This window comes from Pogonomyrmex barbatus, unplaced genomic scaffold, assembly GCF_055798465.1.
Source record: "Pogonomyrmex barbatus isolate J1 unplaced genomic scaffold, ASM5579846v1 scaffold6, whole genome shotgun sequence".
Taxonomy (NCBI): Eukaryota; Metazoa; Arthropoda; class Insecta; order Hymenoptera; family Formicidae; genus Pogonomyrmex; species Pogonomyrmex barbatus.
In genome coordinates this window covers 2,009,423-2,037,366 of record NW_028297160.1, presented here as the reverse complement: position 1 = coordinate 2,037,366, position 27,944 = coordinate 2,009,423, and the positions used below count along the sequence as shown (strand labels likewise).

The 27,944-nt window shown below is 31.4% G+C and overlaps 1 protein-coding gene across 5 annotated transcripts; it reads right to left on the bottom strand.

Annotated features, from left to right (window-relative positions):
• Positions 1-1,231: 1,231 nt before the first annotated feature.
• pwn (calcium-binding EGF-like domain-containing protein pawn) lies at positions 1,232-23,002 on the bottom strand. Of its 5 annotated transcripts, none has more exons than XM_089082483.1 (17): positions 22,311-23,002; positions 21,347-22,046; positions 9,905-10,223; positions 9,245-9,583; positions 8,675-8,931; positions 7,623-8,483; positions 7,222-7,395; positions 6,598-6,796; positions 6,048-6,289; positions 5,839-5,966; positions 4,992-5,262; positions 4,288-4,504; positions 4,099-4,224; positions 3,902-3,984; positions 3,696-3,820; positions 3,058-3,300; positions 1,232-2,475 (listed from the first exon to the last, which is right to left on the bottom strand). In XM_089082483.1, the coding sequence occupies exons 2-17, from the start codon at positions 21,408-21,410 to the stop codon at positions 2,368-2,370; spliced, it is 3,756 nt and encodes a 1,251-aa protein (XP_088938609.1). In that variant the 5' UTR covers positions 21,411-22,046; positions 22,311-23,002; the 3' UTR covers positions 1,232-2,367. The 5 variants fall into 5 exon arrangements, with proteins under 5 accessions (XP_088938609.1, XP_088938608.1, XP_088938607.1 ...); XM_089082482.1 differs by having other exon boundaries at positions 21,347-22,008; positions 22,306-23,001; XM_089082481.1 differs by having other exon boundaries at positions 21,347-22,008; positions 22,311-23,001.
• Positions 23,003-27,944: the final 4,942 nt, after the last annotated feature.

The window sequence follows — 27,944 nt, the reverse complement described above, 5'->3', positions numbered from 1 at the left end:
CGACAACTTTTTTTTCAAATCAATTTGATGCATTTTTTTAAAGATTTTTTTCAATCAAGAGAATTCAATTTGATTACTCAGTGTGTTGAATATACAGTAAAAAATTTATATTTTATATTTGTATTTAATTTAACTTTTCTCTTGTTTCTATCTCACATTCAGTTTATATAATTATTCTTAAAATAATAATTAAATGACAGTAATTATATTCATCTGATATTTTATGAGAATCTGTTAGCTGCAACATTTTATCATATAGATAAATTTTTTTCCCTGCGATTCTTATGGTGTAATATAATATTTGTCAAATTGTTCTACGATTCTATAAAAGCATGTAAGACAATCTCATAAGTCTGGAAAAATATCCGGCAATAAGCGCAGATAGGAAAAGTGAAATACATTGTACCGTGAGACGGTGATTCATGAGAGATTTCCCTACTGGCTACTTTAGAGACTGGAAGAATTGCGCCATTAAGCATTCAGAAGCATGCAGAACAAAAATATCAAAAAGACACATAAAAACCGTGAGTACAGCAAACTGTTTGTTCGCCCTTGGTTTTTAATCCTTTTTGATTAAAAAATTTTAATTGGACATAAATTCAGCCTATTAGTACCAAATGAGCGCAAAATTCCGGAAAAGAAGTAGCAGTTTAATTAATCATTTCCGCAGTTGGGCGAAATTAACCGGAAAATATCAAATTAAGATTGAAATTAAGATTCTGCGAAAAAATTGGCGCGTTGAACGCACGGATAAAATTGTAATGTTAAGATGATGAAAGATATCGTCGCGATGTTTAAAATTGTGTGTGAAATTTTAACCCATGAACTGTCGCAACTTGTGACTGTCGCAAACTTAAAAAGCGAGTAAAACGCTTGACCACAGCCTCCTCCTGTGGAAATCGATTGAGGTTGTTCACCTCTCCTACTTACACCAGTACGCACGTATCTAGTGTTCATTCGTTGGAAGAGTTCACTCGACTAAATATTTTATTCTCGCCATTGCGTTGTCTCGAGATCGCGTATGTGTCATGCGGATCGATGGCACTTGACGTGCGCGAGACGACTTCATCGTCTGAATAATCAAATTGAAATAGCTTTAATTTTCCACATGATTAGAAAGTAAATAACTTTTTATCTATTATTATTAATTAATAATATTAATTAATTATAATATTATTAATTAATATATTAATATTATTAATTAATATATTAATATATTAATTAATAATATTATTAATTAATAATGTCATATTATTAATTTATTCTTCTTCTTCCATATAATTTGATATAATATAACTGTGACATATTTCAATATTCTAAAAATATTAAATTATATTTTGTGTAAATTATATTTTTAGCTTTTTTAATGTTTGTAAATAATTAATTTTAAAATTATTATAATTTTTTACTTTTAATTACACATTGCTCTAACTTAATTACTTGTTGTTGCTTTTTAATCTCGTTTTATACGTTTATAAAGTTTTTTATACATTAAAAAGTTAAAAAGGTAAAATAAAAGTTGTTTTAATTACATTTGTATTCAATCTAAAAAAGATATAATTACAATATATATAATTACATTGAGTGCTTACTGAATTAAAATACCAATATCTCATGATACGAAAAAAAAAAATTATTTATTGCCCATTAGTGTATATCTTTTTCAAAGAGATTTCAATAAATTAATATTCTTAAATTCTTAAAATATATGTGTATGACTTAACATAAAAATTAAATTATTCTGTACTAAATTATTTAATATTCATAACGCAACAGTTAATTTTTGCTTAACAAATATAACTAATCATAAACAGTCGATATATCTGTTCTTATAAATTATTCTTATTCTGAGTATTGAGCTAACAATGATAAACAGTTAATTGAAAATAATCAAATAAATGCAATCACCGCATACAATATCGCATATCTTTCTTAATAAAATTATTTAACATAATGATCTTTCGGACTTTACAAAATATTAATTTATTAAAACTGGAATAATGAAACTCGATAATAAATATCTGTGTATCATTAGAAATTAATATCTATCGCAAATACGACATCGCGTGACTACAAGAACACGACTTTACAGCGAGCAAGATCTAATCCGCTTGATACGCACGGCTGCGAGATTAGATTTCGCTTTTACTCTACGTATGCAAATCTTCCGTTTATTTCGTACGTTTGCTCAGACGACTCTGAAACGAGTCGCAGCTTCTATCGTGGGATTACTTCGCACCAGCGGTATCACCGCATTGTGTCTTAATGCACTATTTATCGAGCACTTTAGACGATAAATTCGCGATTTAGTTATTTAGTGCACGTCCCTTGACGTGCGTGCGCGAATGTACTACTCCGATGTGAATTTCACGTTCTGTAGTACGGTCTGTAAGTGGACATTGGAATACTGTTTTTCGATAAATGATGAACATCACCCTGGTCGTACTCCACATCGTTATAAATTCCGCTTTGATTCTGAAATATATAAATTAATTTTCGTCGATACAACTAACAGTCGATTAATTACGATTACGATAATTAAACAATAATTTATATTATTTTTATGGATCGGATTAAGTCGCGAGAATTCAAATCATATTATAAAGAGAAAATTGGAAAAAGATAGAAGGAAAAAAGATGGTTTAATATGAATTGATTAAATATTGCTTTGCAGAATTATTGATTCTTTTCGGTCTCTCGAGCTTTATAATTATTGGATTTCTTTTTATTTCCCTTTATTTTTATCTTTTATTGGACTTCAATTCATATGATGAGATTAAAGATCATTTATCAATATAATATTTTTATTCAAAATTATAACGTAATTTAAATTCTTTTTCCATTTTATATTTGATATTTGATTACATTGTTAAATTTAACAAAAAAAAAAAAAAAAACATTAAATTTCAGAGAAATTAATTGTAGGATCAATCATTGATTTAAAGTTAAGTATTTAATTTCATATAAAAATAAGTTCTCTTTCCATATACTTAATTTATTTTAATTTATTGTCTACCGTAATACATAATACGTGCTCAACAGTTAATGGATATTTACCGCTAATGAAGATCTCGACTTTGGCCTCGGTACATGAAAACCGCTGCTCTGAGGAATTAGGTCAGCTCTGTCCTTATCTTGTGGCTCGGAATCCGAGCTATCCGGATCTGGCTGAGGTCTCTGTCTTGGTCGTGATGGGGCCTGAAGTCGTGGTAATGGGACTGGAGGCAATGTTCCATGAACGTTCATAGGTGGGTAACCGAACATCGCCGAACTTGGTCGCGTAGGGCCCATGGGTTCGGTCTTTTAGAAAAGATTTTTAATAAGTTTCAATTAATATCTTATTATAAATAAGTAGAATTACAGCAATAAGAAAAATTAGTTATTTTACATATAAATATTACACACACAACTTTCAACTTGTTCAACAATTTCATCAAAAAAATGAATACTTTACTCTATTCAAATATAAAACAATAATATTCTTTACTTGGTAAAGTTTATGTCATCTATTATGTATATATTTACATACAAACACATTTAAATTCTTTGTTATGCATATACTCTTATTTTTTACTTTTCTCTTTTTATTTCGATATTAATTACATAATATTTTCTCTAATGATACAACATTCTCCCATATATCTTCCATAATTCTTAACATTAAACCAACATTAATTAATAAAGTTGATATATACCGCATAGAGATTTGCTGTAGCCATATGTTCCCCAAAATGAGCCCACATGTAAGGTGGCAAATTCGTCGGTGGTCCTTGTTTTACGGATGCTAGAGTGCCTACAGAACCGACCCTTGCTAAAGTCCCTATAAATTATTTGTGTTTTTAGATTTTATATCCATTAGCAAAAGATTAAGTTTATATATTAAACTGCTAATTTATCGTACCTGGAAGAGTACCAGGTATTCCACCTTGAATATAACCGTACACTGGGGAACCTGCAGACTTTTGTTCGCGAGACCACTTTCGACTACAAAATAAATACATAGATATGATTAGATATAATTAGGCTCTAGCATTAATGTAGATAATAATAATAATAATAATAGTAATAAGAAATCATTTCTCTTTCCATGATAATTACCTCCACATAACGAGACAGACTAGAGTTAGAACTATGATTATTAATGCAGCTACAGATGCGCCTATAGCAACGCCCAAGACTTCGCCATCGACCTCGCATTGCGCGCCATAATAATTGCCGGTGCATCTAGAAATTAAAAAGAAATTTTCAATGCACTTGATAAGAACATACACGATCGTATTTACTTACGTGCATTGCATTTGGTCTCCTTGATAAGAACAGGTACCGCGATTATTGCAATAGGTCGAGGGACACGATAAACACGTTCTACCAGATTCATTAAGATCATCTTTGTGTGGATCTTTTAGCCCTGGATTGCAGGAGCACATGAAACCGCCGAATGTATTAGTACAACTAGCGGAGGAGTGGCAATCGTTCAGTTCCGACGAGGCGCATTCGTCCAGATCTGTAAATTCAGAAATACTTACAAATTCTTATTTGTTAATTTATATAAATAATTTATATAAATAATTTATATAAATTTATATAAAAATTTATATAATAAATAAAGTATAAGAATAGTATATGAATAGTAAATTTATATAGTAAATTTATATAATTATGTTTCATTTTGCAGTTTAAAAATCCCATCGATTCTGGTTACTAATTAGAATTAATTTTCCAATATTAGAACAAAGAGTTTTCGGGACTTTAATGTAAAGATAAAAAAAGGGTTTATTATCGATTCATCAATTTAACATCAATTAAAGATGAGAGAGTTTAAAGAGAATTAAAAAAAAATGTAATAAAAAAAGCATATCAATACGATTATAAAATAATCAATACAAGTAGAAAATATTTATATTTTCGATTGAAATTTCAAAGTTTTTAAATAGCGGAAATTCTGATGTAACGCATCCGTTACATCACTAATTTGCATAGCCAAGTATTACCTTGTAAATTTGATATAGAGCCAGGTGGACTATCCACATATAAAGCACTGTTTCCAATGTTATTATTTCTTCTATGAATAACACCTAGTAGATGTCTTTGAAGTTCGCTAGCTAGACTCGGTCTAATTGTTCTCGGTTCGTAAGTAAGTTTCAGAGTTGCATTCACGAAAACTCCGCCTTGTCCTTGACTTACATCTCCTTGATAAATATTATTTATCAACGATCCCATATATTCGTCTGAAAACGGTGTCATGGACATAGCAGATTCAACCTTAAAACAAATAAATAATATAATTAAATATAATTATATCTAATGTATATATTATATATATATATATATATATAAATATTATATATATATAAATATATAATTATATATATATATATTTTTATATTATATATATATATAATATATATCTATTATTTATTTATATATATATATATTTTTATTAATCTTTTTTTAAATCATTTTTAAATCCTATACAGAAAAATAAAATGTATAATAAATAAAATAATTAATAAATTCATTAATACATAAAATTAAAATAAAAGAAAATTCAAATAATTATGCGCTATATATATCGCTATATATATATTTAAAATTTATAATATATATATATATATATATATATATATATATATTATAAATTTTATTTTTTATATTTTCTGAATAAAAAAATGACTAATAAAAAAATAAAGTAAGATAAAATAAAAATATTAATAAACTATTTGATTGCCTAATTATCTAAAATATAATTTGAAATTTGAATTTAAAAAAGTTGGAATTATCATTTAAATATTTTATTAATATCCCAAATAATAATTCAATTATTTGACTTATACTTACGGCTCTATTAGCTTCGTAAGCAAGAGTTTGATAAGATTCTGAATCCTTGTCAGCGAGTCCTCGATCCCACACGACTTTCTTGTCATAAAACTTGTCCACTCTGATTGACACAACGATACTGACAATTTCTAAAAGAGAAATATAAAACATTATATAAGACAAATTGTGGATCCTAACGTGTATTTCATAATTCTCGACTTTTTACTAACTTTTGCATGGCAGCGAATGCTGCAATCTCGCATATCCTGGCTTGCAATGACATGCCGATACCCCTTGAACGGTTGCGCAAGCTTCATGTTGACTCGCATCGCATGTACTCGTGTCACCTACGATGCAGGTATCTATTCTGACAGGTGGCTGCGTCGGTCTTCGATATAACGGTGGCTGCCTCCGATTTGGTCCATTTGGACGTGAAGTCGCGACAGGAGTATCCGGTTGTGGAATGGCGAGACTGCATTGTAAAGTAGAAATTTTACTTGACATTTTTTTTCTTTCAATAAAATTATCTTGTTGTCAATAATATAAAATTTTTTTAAAAATAAAGAAAATAAAATTATAAAATAAATTATATTATATTTGACAGAAAAAGACTTAAATTACAAAAAAGTTTTATATATACATATACACACACACATATATATATATATATATATATATGTATATGTATATATAAAACTTTTATATATATATATATAAAACATATGGATAACATATTCTTAAAAAAGCTTTTAATTTCACGATATTGAAATCAAAACTTACCCTGTACCGATGATGGGCGGCGGTTGAGTTCTAGTTGGTTGCGGTTGTACATGGGTCGAACTTGGTGTCCGATCTGTGTTATCGAACAAATTCAGATATGTCCTTTTACCATCGATACTCACAAAACCTTCACCGCCCACTGCAGAAGTTAATATGACATCGTTGCCACCTGAATTTAGAGAAACTCTAATACTTTCCCCTGAAATTTTCAATAAATAATCAAGCGTCAAGATATAACTATTGAAAAAAATCTAATTTATTTCTATTTATATCAATAATAAAGCAAATATTTAAACTCACACATATCAAGAAAGTATTAAATTTCTACTGTATAAACATTGATGAAAAATTAATTAATAAATGATTCAATATGCACATGTTGCAATTTGTTAAAAATAATATAAAATTACTATTTATAATTTCTATTAGAGATTTTAGGATAAAATTTTATTTGTCATATATATTTTAACATATGTTAACATTTCTGATTTTTCAAATATTCTTTCCGTATTCCACAATACATAATATTGTAAATTTTATTATTTGGAATTTTATCACAAATTTTAACCTAAACTATAAATTATTTAAAACAGAGAATAATTTAAATAATGAGAAAAAAAATACCGGAACTTCCACCAGGACCTTGAATTGCCGAAACTGTCACATCAAAAACATCACCGGGAGATGGATGTCTCGAAGGAGCGTAAGGCCTCTGACTTGGCAGTCCTTGTGCTCCGGTATAATCCAAAGTATCATCCAAGACAATTCCAGGTCGTGGACGATAACGTTCAGTGGATCCTGTTACAATTATTTTACAAAGTTATTTGGAGGTATAGATTAAAATTAGTATTCATATGATATAAATATAATATTAATACAAAAAATTATTACATATTATTATTAAGAAAAATAACATGTAATAACACGTATATTTGTGTGTGTGTGTATATATATATATATATATATATATATATACAATTTGTATACAATTTATATACATATTGGCTCTGTAATTTTTTACGTGCCTGTATTTTTCATGAAAGTTGAACTCGTAGGATGAATGACGCTCTTCTCTATCGTGACCGAGCTCTTAGAATAACTCGTAGGAAGACCATCAGTTGGCGTCGAGACACTGGATGTCGGTTCCGTATACTCGATGTCGGATACACTGCTAGGTTCCAAGGTCACATCGGGTTTGATATCAATGCTTGATTTCATGGGAATCGTGCTTGGTCGAAGAATGACTTTCGTCGGTATAGACTCGATCACTTGGACCGACGAACTTGTCTCGATATTCAAAGTACTAGTTGAAAACGTCTTCGAGGCGGTCGAGGTAGGTTTCTCGATCGGTTTTTCTCCCTTGGACGTCAAAGATATTTTTTCTTCATTTTTCGAAGATTTTGTAACTTTGATTTGACTGTTCGAAGGTGTTACCGAGGCCTCTGGATGTCGTATCGTGTGAGTTGGAGTGACGTAATCTGTAGCGAGACCAAGGATCAATGTCTCCTCGCCGTTGATCTTGTTTTCTTTCGAGGGTGTATGATACTTGTGAATTATAATATGTTGCTTCTTCGTAGACTCCTCAAGTTCAGGTTTCTTGGTTGTATTCTGAAGTGCTGAATCACCGGTTGCCGTTGTGTGTTCTACTCGATCTTTAGCGATACTAGAATTGCTCGTGCGATTCTTAGTATCGTAGTCTTTAATAAGTGTTTCTTGATGACTAGCTAGATCTTTCTTTATAGTGGAGCTTTCCTGAGGTATTTCAGATTCCGGTTTTAGCTCATACTGCGAGTTCTCCGTCGTTGAGAGAGTTTTATCACGATGGAAAGAAGAATCCAGCGATGGTAGCGAGGGTTTATAAGGTACTGTCGGTCGTCTGTTACCATCTTGAAAAAACAGAATAATTTTCCGGATAATTTTAATAAATGAAAATTATTTTATAAATTAAGATAGAGAATCTTACTCTACATATATACATCTCTCTCTATACACATATATATATATATATATATATATATATGCTCCGTTATGTTAAAGTATCCATGCAAAATAAATGATTAGATGAATAATTATTTACGGATGTATGACGTATTATGAGAAGAATCCCAACTCCAAGGCGGCACGACTTGCTCTGGTAATGGCACCCCGTTGATGAAGGGCCTAATGGGTTTCTCCGGTGGCAACAATGGTCTGTCAGGTGCAGGGGGCTTTTCAAACGGATAAGGATGAGACGACGACAGCGGCGGCGGCGGTGGTGGATTCATACCAGGGGTGTCAAAATCCGACAGTAACGGCGGTACATCCGATATTCTCGGTGGTCCTCTGTTGTTGATCCTGCAAGTTCAATTATCAATAATGTCATTATCATTATAATGAAACATATATGAACAAACAATTGTCATAAACGCATTCTTACATAGATGCCAAGAAAAAATATCACGCCCAAATTTTTTTTATATATAAAAGCCTCTTTTAATCGATATTTTTCATATGAATATAACACAAGTTAATAAAAATATGTCGCATAATATTTTTCAAAGTTACTGTAACAATTTTAATGCCAAAATAAACTGATTGCATTACCATAACATTTTGAGATATAAAATGTATATATACTAAAATCTTTTTATTTTTTTTTTTTTTTTACCTAACAGCTTGTATTGGCCTCAACGGCCTCACGGTGTTTGCGGCTACGTTTACGTTGCCATTAAGCAATTTGACGATGCCAGTAATAATGTCCTGTATATCAGGATTCGCTTGTCTATGACCTGGTGCGGCAGTTTGCAGGATCGGCGGCGGCGCGTGCTCGCTATAGATCCTCGGGATCTCTTGACGACCTCGCCGCTGATGATCCGCTACTGGCGAATGCTGTGCTCGTTGCCTCAGCGCGCCAACCAGCTGATGGGGCTCCGACAGGAGATCTACTCTCAGCGGAGCCCCTTGTCCTTCCCCCGACATCGACTCGCTTGTGGTGGGCACTATTCTTCTTGAGACAATTATTTTATTATTATTTTAGAATATTTGTTCTCCTGCATTTAGAATTAAAATAAATAAAATTTATATGAGCGCCTATATTATTAACATAATATTCAGTATATTATTGTAATTTTCATTAGATTTAGATTAGATTAATATAATTAAAACTCTGATGAATTAAAACTTTAATAAATGTCAACGTTTAATGCTCATAGCAGCCTGTAGTTACATTATTGTCGATACAATCAAAGAACTTATTTACATTTAAAGTCCTTCGCGTACAATTCGTCCTTTTATCATATCGTATTCATAGAAATGGAATGGAACTTACTGATAGTACTCGCCGGCTTTTGCTTCGATATTATTACCGTCGATATGGGCCACGTGCTTTGATGATGTTAGTTCGTCTAGAGTAGATTCGTCATGGTTTGCATTTTTAAACGCGACTCTGGTCTCTTCTCTGTCATATTCGTTAACGTTCCTTGAGCTTTCTAACTGGAATGCCGGAACCGTCCTTTGGAAAGTCCAGGATTCGTCCGGTTGATTTCCACTAGATGTTTTTTCGGGACCGGTGTAAGCGCTAGCACTCAACACGATATTTTCCCGAGACATTCGAGAGGATGTTTTATCGTTCTGTATAGCCAGTACGTCTGCAAGTAAATGAAAGCTAATGTCAACTTTTCCGTATGATCCATCAATATTTTCTAAAAAATGAAAAAAGAACTAATAGAACGTGTGTTATAAAATATTGTGCACCGTACTTCTACTTCTTTTTAAAAAGAAGAAAAAAATATGATATTAATTAATACGTAACGTAATTATTAATCAAATTTCACGCTAAGACTTTCAATCTTTTTAATAATAAGACGTTACAGAAAATAAAACTTTATGCTCAATTATATTGAAGATCTCACATTGGAGGGCGATAAACCCAAATATAATGCATACTCGTACTTTACGCGAATATTAAAACGGTAAACCACTGAAGTGAAGACTATTAGACCTACGATCATATAAGAAATATTCGTCATGCTCGAGGGACTGGCGGTATATAATATACTTGTATAAAAGGTTGATGAACCTCTTTCATAATATCGCATTAAGGCGGCTATTCGCAGAAGACCGAATTGCCTTTTTAAAAACCTTAAGGTCGGTGGGTCGGCATGCAAAAAAGGGCTGGACAAAGAGCTGCTCGAGTGATTGTTGCAGCGGATAAAAAAACCATGTTAAATTGCAACAATCTTCCTCATTCTACCGCGTAAAAAATATATAATTATATCGTCATTAGGGCATAATTAGTCCTGCCATGCTCGCGTGAGAAAGATCGTGTGCACTTGATCGAGACGCAGATGCAATAATTTCGCGCTCAAACGGTACTCTGAAAAGGTACTTTACGGTATCGTCGATTCGCACCTCGGCCCTATTAAAGGAGAAATTTCCTCGTTCCATAAGGAACTGTGAAATTCGCACGATACTGAAGATAGGGCGAAATAGCCCTTTGTGTCAGGATAACGAAAATTTATTGCACCTTTTCCGGTTGTCCTGTCGTATCATAAATAGTCTCATTTCCTCAACAAATTACTTTCGCATAATGTGAATGTTCTCTCTCGCAACATAATATTTTAATAATGTTTGCATATTTTTTACAACAAAATTTAACAATAATAAATTTTATTCTTTATCAATGTTTACTTAATTTTCTTTATTTTAATAATATTTATTTTTAAAAATAAATGTTATTAAAATAAATAAAAATTAAAAATAAATAATATTTATTTTATAAATTTTATTTTTCATCACTCCAAAAAGATTGTACATAAAAGAAAAATTAAAGAGAACACTTACCCTATCATACATTGATATATTATATATTAGCGGAAATTTTAAATTGAAAATCGAAATGAGACATTTGCTTAATAAGATTGACTTAGGAAAAGTTCTTCAACATATATCTTTAAATGTCGAGCGTTATCGTCCGAGCGAGCAAGAATTTTCGCGAGATAATCGAGAGGCTGTATCCGTGACCCTGCCCTCGACTAGTCAGGTGATCTCAGCGTTCTCCTTTTCGCGAAAGGGTGGATGAGCCAGTGCGGCAATCCACTGCCGGGTAAAAAAGATCCATCAAGTTCCACAGTTACTTCGTCGAGGCGAACGGTACTTGAGCGGTTGACATTCTCGAGGCCGGTATCGAGTGGTTTGACCAATCGTGAACGTGACGGGTATGAAATTACGATTGCGCTCTGTTCACCTCTTCGGCTCTTGGTCTCTGCTCACCTTTTCTCGACGGCACCTTACGCCTTTCAATCGAAGATAAAAAGGTTCATTGACATCGACACGGTCAAGCGCGTCGTCATTGGCGATCGGCGTGTCGAAATTGATCGCCAATCTGAGAGATACCTCTTGGTAGAAAAGCCAATCAAGGAATAGACAGAAGTAGCTACTACGGTCAGGTACTTGTCCCAATCACTCGTGATAGTTTTGTTGCCGAGATGAAAGAAGCAAAATCGGTTTCGTTTCAAAGATCAGACAGATACTTGATGACTTTAATGGTCGTTTAATCTTTGTTAACTGCCTTCAATCGCGAGTGTTTTCAACTTGTCTATAATGCAGTGGCTGCAGTAAAAAACATATAGAATTATATTATGGAAACGTTTGGCGAAGGTAAACGTTTGCACCTGTTGTTGACGGCTTGTAAAATTCCGTACTGGAAATACGGAATTTCGCAGATCCGTCAACATCCAGAGAGAAAAATATAAAAATTGTAAAAAAAGGAAGAGAAATTGTTGTAACGGTAACAATACAGTTCGAATACAAAATGCTCTTGAAAACTTGAACCCCTGTCTTGCACATTAACTTACACATTGAAATTGTATAATAATCTAAAATGCTTAATTATAAAAGTAATATATGCAAATAATTTCAAATTATAAAAGAAGAGAGAAAATGATAAGGGTTAATTATATTATCAAAAGGACAAACGAATGACGTATGTTCATATAACTGATTTATTGCGTGAAGGAGTAAGATAGTAGCATTGAATTGTTCCCGTGAGATCCTTCTCATATGATTGATGATAACGCATTTAATATTATCGTAACACGCTTATCTGTTCACACAGGACTGCACTGCAAACGTCTGTCTATCTCGCAATTTTCTGGACTTTGCTCCCTTAACGTCATAATTACGTAATGGAAGCACCAAAGTGGGTGAAAATGAATAGAATATAACTACGCTCGATCTTTTCCATCTCTTAATTATATTCCTGCTTTTATAGGAAAAGTGCACAACACATTTCCGCTTTACATAACAAAGATTTTCTATGCGTATTGTGTAAATAATATAACAATATAACATTATCGATCTCAAATCTCTCCATTTTCTAACAAGTTAAGTGTACGTAAAAATGTTATAATTAACATAGAAATTAATATATAGTGAAAAATGAAAAATTATGTTTAAAAACAATATTAACAGGTATTATATAAACAGAGCAAAGAGAGATCGTATATCTTACGTAGTTAAAGTAAAAAATAAAAAGGTAGAAAAAGGAGAGCTGGAAGAATTATAACTGTAATCGAGGAGTACCGTAGTTTAAGCGGTTCCGGTTTTCTTCTTTAATCAAGAAATCGAAATCGAAGCCGGAACATCTATTAACTTGTTTAATCGGACTTTAACCGTAACCAAACTAAAATTTTATTTTTTATTCTTGATGTAATTGTATTTCGTACACGTGTATCGGACAATGGCGTATCTCACGGGAATGCAACGACGCGCAAAGCAATTTAAGTGAAACTAAGACGATGCGCCGCGGCACAGATCACGACGTTTCGATAATGGCCGGCCTGAATATCGTCTATAGATACGGAATATATCGGCCGAGACAATTAATCGCGTCTATCTCGCGGAACGTACATGTCGGCGTGAATATCTTCGCATCCGGCGGGACGATCGCGAAGATGCATCCAGATTTATCGTATAGAAAGTGTGCATATTAGAGAACCATTTTTTTCACAAGCCTTTCCCTCTTCTCGCGACTTTCACCGTTGACAACAATAGCATGAAATAGAATTGGCAGAGTCAAATCAAGATTCGCTATGTTTCTCTATAACGTATCCATCTTCTACCGTTCAGTTAACCTAACAATAAAAATTATAAAAGAAACGGATAAATCAAGAAAGAAAAATCTAATAGATTTAATTTGACATTTCATTATGGCTCCTGGTATCAACGTTACAATCACAACGAAAATGAATGTTTGTGAATCGGTAAAATGATTAATAGACATCCAAATTACAGGCAATGCCGGAAAGTCGGATATAATAGCAATTGATTCACTGCATACGTTATATCATCGCTTTAATGATGTAGACATGTCACGATATCAAGTTTGAGAAGTTATATGAAACACATGTATATGAAGAAAGTTATATTTCATGTTTTCATTACGATCACATAAAATTATCATTATAGCGCAAAAATAGAAATTGATAAAGTGTGAAAGTGATCGGTATCCGTAAGCGGCGAAATAATAGGAAAAAAACTTCGTCCCGGGATCTCGAGTGCAAGAACTTTAGCGGATTCTTGCGGACACGCGATCCAGATTATTACGCTGGGCGGATAGAGCCGTTCGCATCGCTGACCGGCCGCCACGTCAAACTATTAATTATTCATTAGCGAAGGTGCCGATCGTTCAGGTAAAAAGCACATTTGTGCCTCCGCGAATCGGTTCGCCGCGGCTAGTTTGCTAGTATGCGCACGCTGCACGTGTTCCCGCTTCCGTGCGCATTGCCTATTTTTAATTGGTTATTAATTGCGACACGCCGCAATTTTGAACGCGACGTCCTCTTGTGGGTACGTTTAAGGGGGTTACATACGTCACGTAGGATGGGCATTCGAGCACGTAGGTTTTTTTTTTCCATTATGATACATCGTTGCGGCGCCCATGAGCTCCGTTATCGTAATTAAATTGCAACAACGAGGGTTGATATGAAGGGATGATAAGATTGATGAGATTGAGATACGATAAATCATGATTGAGATGAAGTACGCTAAATTATTACTTATCTATACTAAAGCAACTTGTTTTTTAAACGTTAGTGGATATCGTTATTTATTTTTTTTTTAAATTACATTATACGTATACAAGATTATTTTTATTTTGTGTGTCTATAATGCTTGTTTATAATCCGAAATTCTATGAAATTCCCATTGGATAATAATAATTTTAAATTCTGTACTATGAATTGTAACGTTCTGTTGAACTCCTGATGAAATCTTTCGATAAGAGTTAATAATACGCCAATTGCAGAGTAAAAGGCGTCGACGTTTCCTTTCTCGATTCTCATTAATATAATTAATTTGACATAATTTAAAAGAATATTTATATTTATTTTCGTATTATTATTTTCATATTTTCATATATCATATTTTATATATATATATTATTATAAAGGAAAGAGATAAACGCGGAAGTAAATGCAATAGCAATGATGAGATTCGCGAGGAATCGCGGCTTCCTTTCTGCGCGAAGCTCAAACATGTGGATGTCGACAGGAATTCGCCGGAAAGGTTCATTCTCTCTTCTTCCGCGTAATGATAAAAGTTATCAGACATTACCTTATGTTCTCGGGATACCAACGATACGGCTGTATAATTTGCCTGCATTCTCACGGTATCCTCCCTCGATAGTATTCAGTATAACATGTGCATTACGAACTACGCGCCGTAACTCTAAATATGCGACGAAACCCGCAAGCCTAATGCTCACAATAGTAGGACATTTCGTGTAACAGGATAATACACTGTAATTGCGAGCAAACTCCCGTCTTGTACAGGGGCTGACAATTGATAATGTATGCGCGCGGGAGAATGTAATTTTTATTCTGATTAAAATACAATGCCTAGCGCGCGTGTGCGTTTGCATGAAAAAAGATTCTTGACTGTTGCACAGTTATCTCTCTCTCTCTCTGAAAGTATGTCAAGTCATAAAAATGCTGGACATGCACGTCGACAAGGTACTTCAATATATGCAATTGTTATTATAGATAATATTATCAATTAAGTATCGAAGCAAATTGTGTAATATTCGTTCACATTAAAGTAATAGTACAACAAATAAATTAATGAATCAAATGAAGTTAATTATATTGAGATAAATTGTTATTAATCAAAAGATTTACATTTCAGCTGTTATAATATAAAAATTAAATCTCATTTTTTACATTTCTTTTTTATTTCAAATATAATTCTGTAAAGTATATACGCGCACGCGCATGTGTGTGTGTGTGTGTGTGTGTGTGTGTGTGTGTGTGTGTGTGTGTGTGTGTGTATACGCGCGCGAATGTATGTTCGTCTGCATATATTGCTAAGGATTTAAGGATTTCCTGTGAAGAATGCGATCGAAATGATCCGATGATGCCAATCAGGACAGGTTCGTGTCAGGTTGAAGTCTATTTAAAATTGCAGTCGTTCCACTCGGGATGGCAAAAGCGCCGTTTTATCGGCGCGCATTAATGAAGAATATTTTTACAGTTTGCTCGCTGTAAACACGTAACGGAGTTCACGGGCACTACGATCTCTCTAATGCGAGTCGGGGAAGCCATGAGAATGTAGGTGAATCGCATAGCAAGTCGCCGCCGTCGTAACGAACGGAATGCAGTCCTGCCGAGCCTCTCGCGGAGACCGGAATATTCTGCATCTTCTACGAGAACCACGATCGCACCGCGATTCTCAGACCTCTCCCGGCCAGACGAAACGTCGCTCATCATGCAATCGTACTCGAAATAATTAGTGAGCAGATATACAAGAGACGTACCTAACGCGGCACAACGATCCGCAGCGACGGTACTTTTACTTCGTTAATTAGCTTCTTGCAGAACATTTCTTGCTGAATCGCTCGGTCCGAGAGCATCATGAATAGAGGAATTGAAACTGTTCCGAAGAATGAGAACGGTACTATTCCTATATTACAAGAGATATCTATTCCTATTTAATGTAGCATATAATAAGGTGGGAGAGACATGTGTATCCTGCATGAAATTGTATTATTTCCACGTAGAGAAAGTGTAGATTCACATTTTTTTAACATATATTTTATTAGTTTAATTATGATTTCCATAATACACAAACAATGATTGATTTAAAAATATACTTTAATTATATATAAAATATAATTAAAGTCGTTCCGAATTTAATGTTTTGAGTTTATGTATAAGATTTCTTGTATAAAAAATAAATTTTTATTTCAAACGATTAATATCCTACATAAGGTGTTTCAAAAATAGAAATCAATCATTCGGAAGGTGATTGGGGATTTAACAACGAGAAAAAAAAGTTAATATAAATAGAAATTATATATTATTTTATGTTGAAGTTTCAAATTGCTTTCCAATTTTTTTATCAAAATTGAAAAAAGAGATAATCTTTATAACACAATTTGTTTGAGTTGAATTTTATAACACAATTAAAGTTAAATAAAAGTTGCGAACTGTTTAGCACTACACAAGATGCGCCACGTGGAGATACAGCTCGTTTAGCATTTTTTGATAGAAATCCTTGGTAGGACTCCATAATTGTACATCCTGAATTATTCTAAAGCAACCCGTAACTTTTATTTGACTTTAATTATATTATAAAACCTTATAAAGACCTCTTTTTTCAATTTTGATAAAAAAAATTCGAAAGCAAAGCGATTTTAAATTTTAATGTAAACATGATATAATAACTCAAAAACAATTTTCGAAACGCATTTTCGAATCTATGTTCCATTTTCTTTCTTATTTCTAAATTCATCTTCCAAGTAATTGAATCTCGACTTACAGAGATACATCTATATGGTATACTAGCCAATAGTTTCCATGTTTATTAACAGTTACAGGAAAGGCTCTTGGAAGGCGACGATATAAGCAGACCCATAAAGATAAGATTCTTATAATTGTGAAAACCGCAAATTGCCAGGGTTGGTATCGACAAATGGTTGTAGGAAAAGAACTGAGAAATAAAGCGGTTGTTCGCAGTGACACATATTTCTTTTTAAAACATAAATACGAATTTTTTTAAAAGAACATAAAATACGTTTCTCAACAGCATAGTTGTTATGATGTATATTTTCGACAGAAAAAGACAAATGTAAAAATATTTCGATTTCAAGTATGTTACATTAATAATATTGACGATAATGATATTGATGATAATGATATTGCTCAGAAACCGACATTAGCGCATACGGATGACCTGAAGAACCGTGACCGATTAAGCATGGGAGTGTGCGACCTGTCCTATCTAATTCAAAAGATCGATCCGGTTCGCACGGCCCGACAAATTTCCCATAATGTGCACGCAACACTCTTACGTTAAATCTCGAATAATCATCTCTTATTGTTTGCACTACGCGAACATAATTCACACCACATCACGTGTCACTCTTTCGACATACATTGCTGGTCTCTCGATTTTCGACTGGACACATATTTGAAATGATTGTAAATAACAAAATATGTGACGAACGCGATATATGAATTTTGTAAAATCCCATTTATATATTCGTTTTACTATTTTTTTCTTATTTTTCTTTTTTTTTTTTTTTTTCTTTTTTTGAATTGACTGAAACATCGATAAGGTTCGTCTAGCGCAACCATAAAGGAACGGGAACGAAACCTCACAAGGGTTACCTGGTGGACATGTATACTGTGCTATGTGCCGTCTCTCGAGGCGGTAACGGCAGACTTAACGGTACCCCATTCCAGCCCAATATTTATTCTTTTCGCTGGCAAACGCGACATTCTGTATCTGCGCGGTGCGCAATTTGACTACGCAAAGTTGTGAAATCGGCATTACACGCACGACTACACGCAAACAACGTCGTGTGAAAGTAATACTACCTCAAAGGAACATGAATTGTTTTATGACAGCTGGTAATCGCGACGTGACGGGAACGCACGCGATTCCGTATAGCTGTACACGACATAATCCATAAATGTCAACTGTGTGAAATCATCTTCGCGTTACGTTCGAGAAAAAAACGTTCGAACAAAGGATCAGCAGCAAAATGATCAGCAAGAAAACTGAATCGTTCCATTTTCGTTTCAATAATTTTGAATGGTTTTTTTTTTTTTTTTTCAAATATTCTATTAGACTAAAAATTATTGCATCTTTATGTTTCAACATGTTGTAATTCTCTTCTCACATAATAGACGTATTAATTTTCAACTTTTAATTCTCGCTTTTAGAAATTCAGTGGGTAGGATCAAATTCTTATCTTGATAGATCTTCGAAGTGACAATTCTCTAGGTAACTTGAACCAACCTTCGTTTTTGTTTTATTTGTGCACGCAGCGATTTCGTGACACTTTCACGGTTAGTGCGGTTGGGCGAAAGTCAGGGAGTGATGAAACTCTATGCCGGATATACGTTCCGCGCGGTGTCGTTGCTCCTGCTCGTGCGATGACGTTAGTAACTCCATGCAAATATCTCTCCTTGCGCAAACGGGAAGCCCGATAATATAGTGATGGTAAAATTCATGAAAGCTGCGGGTGTGATGCGTCAGTCGATGACTCTTTCGTTGGCGAAGAAGAAATGGCTTACGGCACCGAACATCACAAGCCATCGTCATTGTGAAGCGAATTGATAAAGGCCAATCAAATTGATAGGGTCAGCATTTTGAGAATATATTAGTACATAATTCCATAAATCAATGTTAATTACGTTAACGCGAAATGGATTTCGCGATGGAACTCGATGCGACAGTCATTAATACGTAGGTGAAGAGACATAGGACCCAATATTAATGCTTCAGAGTGTAAAAGCCAATAAGCGAAAATGTGAAATGCAGTAATGACCGTATAATTTCAGTGACTCTCGTATCACAAATTATAACGAGTATTGGAACGTACAAAATTAAATCCGTGAAATGTACATGAATTTTCAGCTATAATTAAATATTTTAGATGGACTGGAATGTCTGTATTGCGTACATCTAAAGGCTTCAAAAATAATAAAATCAATGAAGAAAAAAGATTTATAAAAAAGCAAATTTCCACGATTTATTAATAACACAATTAAACACAATTAATGTGAGAGATAAAATAATTCTATCGATGTATTTCATCGATAATGCGTTTGAAAATTTAAAATAATTCAATATGAATATTAAATACTTGTCTCGTATACAGCATAATTCTAATAAAAAGAATGTTATCCACGTTTTCTCCGTTTGTCTTCGTTTTATATGGAGATAGGTGGCAAGAGAAAATATCGGCTACATTGGATCATTTATCATTTTGATCCTTAAAATTTTATGCGGGCCGTAAAACTGTATTGACAAATTGCATGTGCGTGTACGCATTTCGCAATCGCATCGCCAACTTTTTAATTTGAAATGTAAAGACTTCTGAGCGCTTCTTGAGAGGAGTAATTTCAATATTGTAGTATCTTTTTGTATGCAGTTATTTTTATAATATAATACATAAAGTAATAATTCAATGCAGATTATTATTTAAAACTTTTATCTTTTCGTACGTTGCTAATCACTATCCATATCATCGAATGCACACAGAAAAGAATAATATTTCAATAGCATCAAGTCTAATGGAGAATAATCTTGTTAGTTTAATGATTGTTAATATTAATGAAACAACTACATATATATTTATTTTATTAATAATGTTATTGAATTAATAAGATTATTCTCAATTAAGCTTGACGCTGTTGATACATCATTTCTTTTCCGTATGCTTTATAATTGCGTATATATTTCGTGAACTTCCGCATGGATATTTCGTATTTAAGAGCTTGATTTTACATAGGATTCATGTAAAATTGAAATCAAATTTGCAGTAACGTGACTACAAACGACATGGATACAAAGCGCTTATCTCTTCAGGTAGCACTGACACATACACCGCTGCAAAACCGGACGTACTGCTATTTACGCAGCCGTGTACGTATTTACATAAATTCTTAACAACTTTTTTCAAGAATTGGAGATCAATATTTATCATACATAAGAATGACTGTCCTGAATCCTTGTGAAGTCCATAGGTTTAACGAAAAACGTGATAAAATATTCCTCAATTACTTAATAACTACGTGTGTGCAATATGATGGAGTATCGGTATAACATTCTTGTGCCGAAATTTCAGCAGAGGTCAAGATACCGGTTTCAAGCATGCTGATAGCACGCTGCTTGAAAACATATCGGACAGGTTCAAGATAAGTTTCAAAGATTACATTTTTTTTATAAATTATACTAATTATCTCGCAAACGCGACGATGCGACGTCGATACACACAAGCTTGGCGTTAATATCACCACGAAAACATCACCTTGCGATCATTGATATCTCCACTCGAATCTTTCAGTCCGCGTATCTTTCATAATTTTTTAATAAATTGATTAGATGGACGTATTAATAAGTAAACAAAAATTTTGTCTACCATTAACTATATTTTTAATTATATTTTATTAATTAAATTATATTTTATAAATTATATATTTATAATTAAATAAATTATCATTATAGATCAAATTATTCGTTTTATTAAATATAATTTATATCGTTTCTATGATTATCAATGATAGACTCATAAATAATTAAAATATACGTATAAAGCATGTACATATTTAATATTTAATTAAATTTTTGTATAAATTTTTATTTTTTTTTAAAGGGTCGATCATAGAACATTTGATATAAATAGTCTGTATCTATAATTGTTCCATTTCTATCTCCATCATGGTTCACTATCCTATCCCAACCTTTCTTATTTCAGACTTACCGGATAGCACAAGGATTGTCAAGGTCACGAGGACCTTCGACCCAATGGGCCCCACCATGATCATTGACTGTTCTTGCAACCCCGCTATTAGCAAGATCAAGGATGTGAATGTCAAGGACGCGATATCGCGTGGCTACTCCTTCAGGATTCTGCGCACCTGGACCGGTCGTTGTTGATTCGAAGCGAGCTGTGATGTCTACCGACGTCCGCCATTTTGGATCACAAGCTTACAACCGCTGGACATCAGGAGAACTGACTTCACGGGCGCTGCCTACGGCACGCCATTCTTTCTTTTTTCCTCCGCCTCTCTCTTTCTTTCTCTTTCTCCTTCCTCCCCTTATCCTTCCTTCACTTAATAATGTTTCTTTTTTTCTCTTATTCAGTCTCGCACTCTCGCGCCGGTTGACCTACTTGGCGGCGGATCAGACCGGTGTACACGTCAGGTTTTTGGCCAATGTGCCGCGCCGGAATTTGACTTAATATCTGATGAGGTAGAAGCCCATTTCACGCAGTTGATTGTATTTTGTTGTCACAAAAGTTTGTTAAAGTTTAATCTTGTTATTTTCACTTTAAAATATATATTGTTGCACTTTAAAAAATTTCGCTGCTTTTAACTTTTGTTGTCTCTGTCAGAATTTTTCTAACGTAACTTTCTTTTGATTCTTAAAGAAAAAGTAAAATATTTTTTCAAAATTAATTTCTAAAAAAAATTAATTCATAAATTAATTAATTAAATCTTTTTATAAAATTAAATTGTGCTAAATTGTGACATCTACATTTAATAAAGAAACTTTAACAATTTTACAACTTTTTACAAAACATTGGAACTATTAATTTTTTAATTTTATAATTAAAAAGTCGTATAAGAATTTAAATACTTATTAGATTGATATTAATGTAAACTATTGTTTATTTTAAATAGCAATAAATACTATAATAAATTTACAAACTGATGATACTTTACTGCTGAAGACAATGATTAACAATTGCTCCTTTGAGATAATTAATTTAATGCAGAGTAATAAACCAGTGACAAAATAAAAGATAGTTCAAAGAGCAGGTCCTCGACGTCGCATCTCATATTCGGCACAACACCTCGGTGCAATTTCTCAGCACTCAATTCACACTAAAGACATTCGCGAGACGCACATTCCCGAAGTTTCTGGAACATTCACATTCTCGGAGAATCTGGACCAACGAATTTCTCCTTGAGAATAATAACTCATAATGACGTCAGAAATCTCGATCTTCATTCTTTCATTCTGTTAAAATACACAGAACGCACTGACAATCGTTCACTTTCCGCGTTCAATATTGCAGTAGCCGATTATCCTAGGGTTCCGAAGTCCCAATGTAAGAAGGACTCAAGGTCTTAAGTGTACACCATCCGAGATTCACTTCACGGTCGTTCACACGAGACTGGCTCCGGCTGAGGACGGTCATACACGGTTTCTCCCACTTTAACTATGCCATAGCTACTCCATGGTGCACTGTACGCTGTCGAGTATGTACGTCACGTCTTCGTGGCTGACTTCCACCGTACCTACCGGACTCTCTACCACCATTCCTGCTCTGTGGAGCAGTCTTTTCCCCACTCCCATGAGTCTTTCTCTCTTTCTCCCATTTGTGCAGTAAAGCCTGCCTACCTGCGCGATTGGTACTGTATAGCTTTTATCCATAGTTTGTGTATCCAGTTTTCTAAACTGAAACAAGACACGCTTTTGATGAGAAATGGAAAACAGAAATAGAAAGCCAAATTGGGATTGAACCCCCCGTTCGAACTTGAGAACATATTTCTTTGATATTTTAAATTAATTATTTTTAAATGTAATATTTCTGTACTTTAGAAAATAATTTTTTAAATGTAAACGTAAAAAATACGTTAAACCCCTACTCCAAAATATTTTGTTAGAATTAGCTGTCGCCTTTTTTATTTATAATAAAACATCGCAAATTATTATCGAGGAAATTAAAGTAGCTAATGAAGAAAAACACAACCGTTATCGAAATATTTAAAAGCACATATATTTGTAAATAATTATTTTAAAAGAGATTATAAAAAAATAGGTTATATAGAGTATCATTCGTCTTTCGTGCTGCTCATACTAAATAACATATTGAGTGCTTGGCGCAATTGCTTGGTTTTTTCCTTATTTTTCGTGACTTCCTAGTTTTATTCATTTAACATGTAAAATCCTTATTATATACAGTTATATACATATAAACTGGATAATTATTACGTATTGTTTTATCCAAAAAAATCTCAAAAATACTTTTTACATAGAGATTTGTTTATCATATATATAATATAAAATAATATATAAGTAATAATATAAAACACAATTTACAACACACACACACACACACACACACACACACACACACACGCGCGCGCGCGCACGCACACACACACACACACCGAAAAAATAAAATAAATTCTATTAAAATTAAAACAATAGAATTTTTATTACTTTTTACATTTAAATAATTTTACTTTAAAATAATAAAAATGATAATAAATTAAAATTATATGGTATTGCCAATTATTCTGCACAGTTTTAATTTTATAGCTGTCGGAACCGTTTTTTTTTTTAGATTTTTAATTGTTGACATTAAGAGTTGTTAAATGTACATCTGTCTTAATAATACACTTAGTAATTTTTGCTACACTTCATACATGCTTTGTAACTAATTGTTTCAATGATATTTGTAATTGAAGAAAAAGATAAAGAAATGTGACGTGATACTTAATAATCTATTCTAATATAGTTCTTGCCTCTGTTATCTATTTCATTTAATGCTATTATAAAAAAAATATACAATTCCATAATTTTTATTAATTTTACACATATATATTATTTATAAAGTGTATAAGCAAATTCTGTTAAAACATTAAAAATTATACAACTTTTATAAAAATGGATAGATTAAAGATAATTGATTGCAATTTAAAATCGTTATCTTCAGAAATAATATCAAAATTCAACTTTATGTACAACCGAATAATTAAGAAAACTGCATAAATGTGTGCAATGTGTGCAAAGCCACGCACATTTGTACTTAACGGAACTTAGGCATCGTGAACATGGAAGACTTGCTTGAATCGAATTGTTATTAACGTTAATTCTTCTGAGAGAGTATAAAAATTGAAATTTTAAATAAATCTAAATACATTGTTTTTACATTTTAACTTTTTAAAAAAAATTTTTTTCTTGTATTATCATATCAGTAATAATCATATCATCAATAATAAATAATAATCATATCATCAATAACGTATCATTAAAACATTAAAACATTTTAAATATTGTAATCAAAATAAAGCTCTGAGAAAATTTTAATAAAATACACATAATTAATAAATACTACATATTACATTTCAAGGAAAATCTTATCGAAATTTGCAGTTAAATATGCTATATTATGTTTATTATAGCTCAACTTTTATATCTGTTTTTAAAAAAAGGAATTAGAACTATTTTACATTCTTTTTTATTATAAAATTTTTTTTATATTATAAAAAGTTAAAAAATTAAAATATTTCTAGAAATAATATAATATGACATATATTTATAATAATTAACATAAATATATATATATATATATATATATATATATGATACATATATTGATTAATATCTTAACAAATTAATATGTTGTGGCCAAATTTATTGATCTACTTCTTTTCATTTTACCGTTGCATAAAATCTAAAGAATGCATGTAATGCATGTGCGTTTTGCTTTAATAAATATAACGTAACTCTAAGAATTGGTCAGTACAGTATAATTGAACCTTGTAAGTACATTGTACACGCACAGGCATATTTTACTGCATTCAGTAAACACAAGATGTACCGATGCCTTACTATTTTTTTCATTGTTGTGATAAATCGCATGTCTATACTCGTTCATCTCTTTACGCTTCGGAACAAACACTCGTGTTACAATCGTATACGATTACTGTCACGAAATGAAGTTGTATCATGTAAATTAATCAACATTAATGTAAAATTTGAAATTTGAAATTCTAATAATTTAATTATTTCACATTTGATTATATATATATATATATAAATTAGAAATAATCATTTAATAATTCATTAATACAATATAATCTAATCATTTTACATAATTAATTATTAATTTTTATTGTATAATAATAAGTATATAACTAACAAAATAAAAATTTCAATCATTTTAAATGCTTCTACAAATATAATTAAAACTTTTAATTTATTTTTAATGTGATTAATCTTAAGGCAAGCTATCGCTTTTTTTATTACACAAATATTCAGATCTTTTGATAAAATTGTTTTGATAAAATAAGTTTAAATTATAATCAATCATTATTAAATAATTTAGTAATTACTAAAACTCAAAAAACAAGATATAAAAGATAAATTATGCCAAATAAAAATACGGATAGGTAGATAGGTAGATAAGTAAGATTGACAATAATCTTATTGACTATCTATTTATCAATTAGATTGGCTATCTATTTATCAATTAGATTGATAAATAGTCAATTAGACCGTGGCGATCCTCTTTTTAAAATTTTTACAGAGTAGCCGTAATAATTTTCATAAAATATTGTGATGAATGCATCATCGGATTTAAGATAGAATTAAAATAGAATTACCCTATACAATGAAAACAATAAGACGATTTTCAAATTTACATTTGGCGATTTATTTCGTAATACTTTTTCATAACAAATTTTTCTTTTATTATTTTCTATCTGGTTGTATTAAAAATGTACATTTATATTTTTAGTATAAATATATTTTAGAAGATGTATACTATTATTTTTACTTGAATAAAAACTTTTAATGCTTGCCACATAATTGTATATGAGATAAATTTTATATATATTTACATAATTAATTTAAAAAACTTCGGTACATTATTTCAAATAATTTTATTTGCGTAATACTTGTCAGATAATTTAAAATTACTTAAGGGAATATTACTTTCATATATAGAATTAGCTGGCCTACTTTTCTAACTCGTTGCTAATTTTGTGAAAGCTTGACAGCTGCAAGACGTGCACCACATGTATGTCTCTGTTACTTTGAATCATTCTTTCACTAGCAAATGATATGAATCATTTCTATACAATTACACTTTTTCATCTTTTTTTTCTTTTTTTCCCCAAATATGGCAAAAACTTAGATTGGAATGTTCGAATTGTTGCAAATATTTTAAATGTCATTGATTTTAACATAATAGGAACATCGTTGAAATTTAAACAATTTAAGAGAACTATTTATATGTATAATATCAAAATAATACATATATATTCGTATTATAATTACATTATATATTACATGATTTTATAAAGACAATAGAATATTTTTTTAAACAATATTTTTCTCCAAAAAAAATATCGATATCATTAAATAATCATTAGTAATCATGAATAATTATCACGGATAATGAATTATTTATTCTGTGATAATTATATAACATAACAATAATATAACATTAATTCTACATAATAATGTTAATACAAAATTTATAAGCCAACGAAATCAAATTTTAAATAATTAATTTAAAATAATTAATTTTAAATAATTAATTTAAAAATATTTATTTTTATATAAAAACATTCTTTTACTTTTTCATCAATAGAATCAATGAGAATCTGCTTATAAATTGACCTCACGTATCAGCACCCACTTTTATAAAATACACTACACAAACTTTAGTATTGTCTGCATTGCAATATACAGCGCACAAAGAATTAAAATGCTTTTCTATGTAACGGGTAGTCCCTTAGTCAAGTATGCATGAAATTATTCGGTCAGTAACTGATTCTTATCCGGGAAAAATAAGAAGAAAATTATCTTTGCGTGAATGGGGGAAAAATTTTGTCCATGCTCATTAGGCATATTTATCTACGTTACTATATTTAAATATTTGATTTCTTTGCTGATCGCATCTGTATTACATTTTTTCGAAATAGATATAAAAGTTCTTAATTTTGTAAAATATAATATTCAAGAGAATTATATATATATAACGCATATAACATAGCTTAATTGTATTTAATTATATTTAATTGAAAGGTATGTAATAATTTCTTCTTTCTTCTTTATTACTTTTATGATACACGATAACTATGTAATCATTTTAACTTACAAGTTTTAATATAAATTAAAAAAAAAAATAAAACAAAAAATATATTTTATAAACGTTTAATCGCACATCCTTTAAGAAACTATAATATTTCCTCGAAAAGAAATAATATTTGTTTTTAAATTAAAAATTTTGAATATTTTTAATTTTCGGGTATATTTTATTTTAAATATACATGCTTAATTCACATTGCACGCTAATATAATAATTTAAATTAGTTAAAGTTCTTAATTAAATTTAAAAAATCAAACTATATAACTTGCATTAATTTTATATTCTATAAGAATTTAACTCAAATTTTCAAACTTTCATTTTTGAGATGTGTAGTGCAAAATTTTTATTTAAAGATATTTGTAAGGATGTAAATATTAATAAGTTTCTAATTAATAAATTTCCTAATTGATAAATATCAGAATCGCGTGCAATAGAAAAAAAAATCAGTAATTCAACAATTCTAATT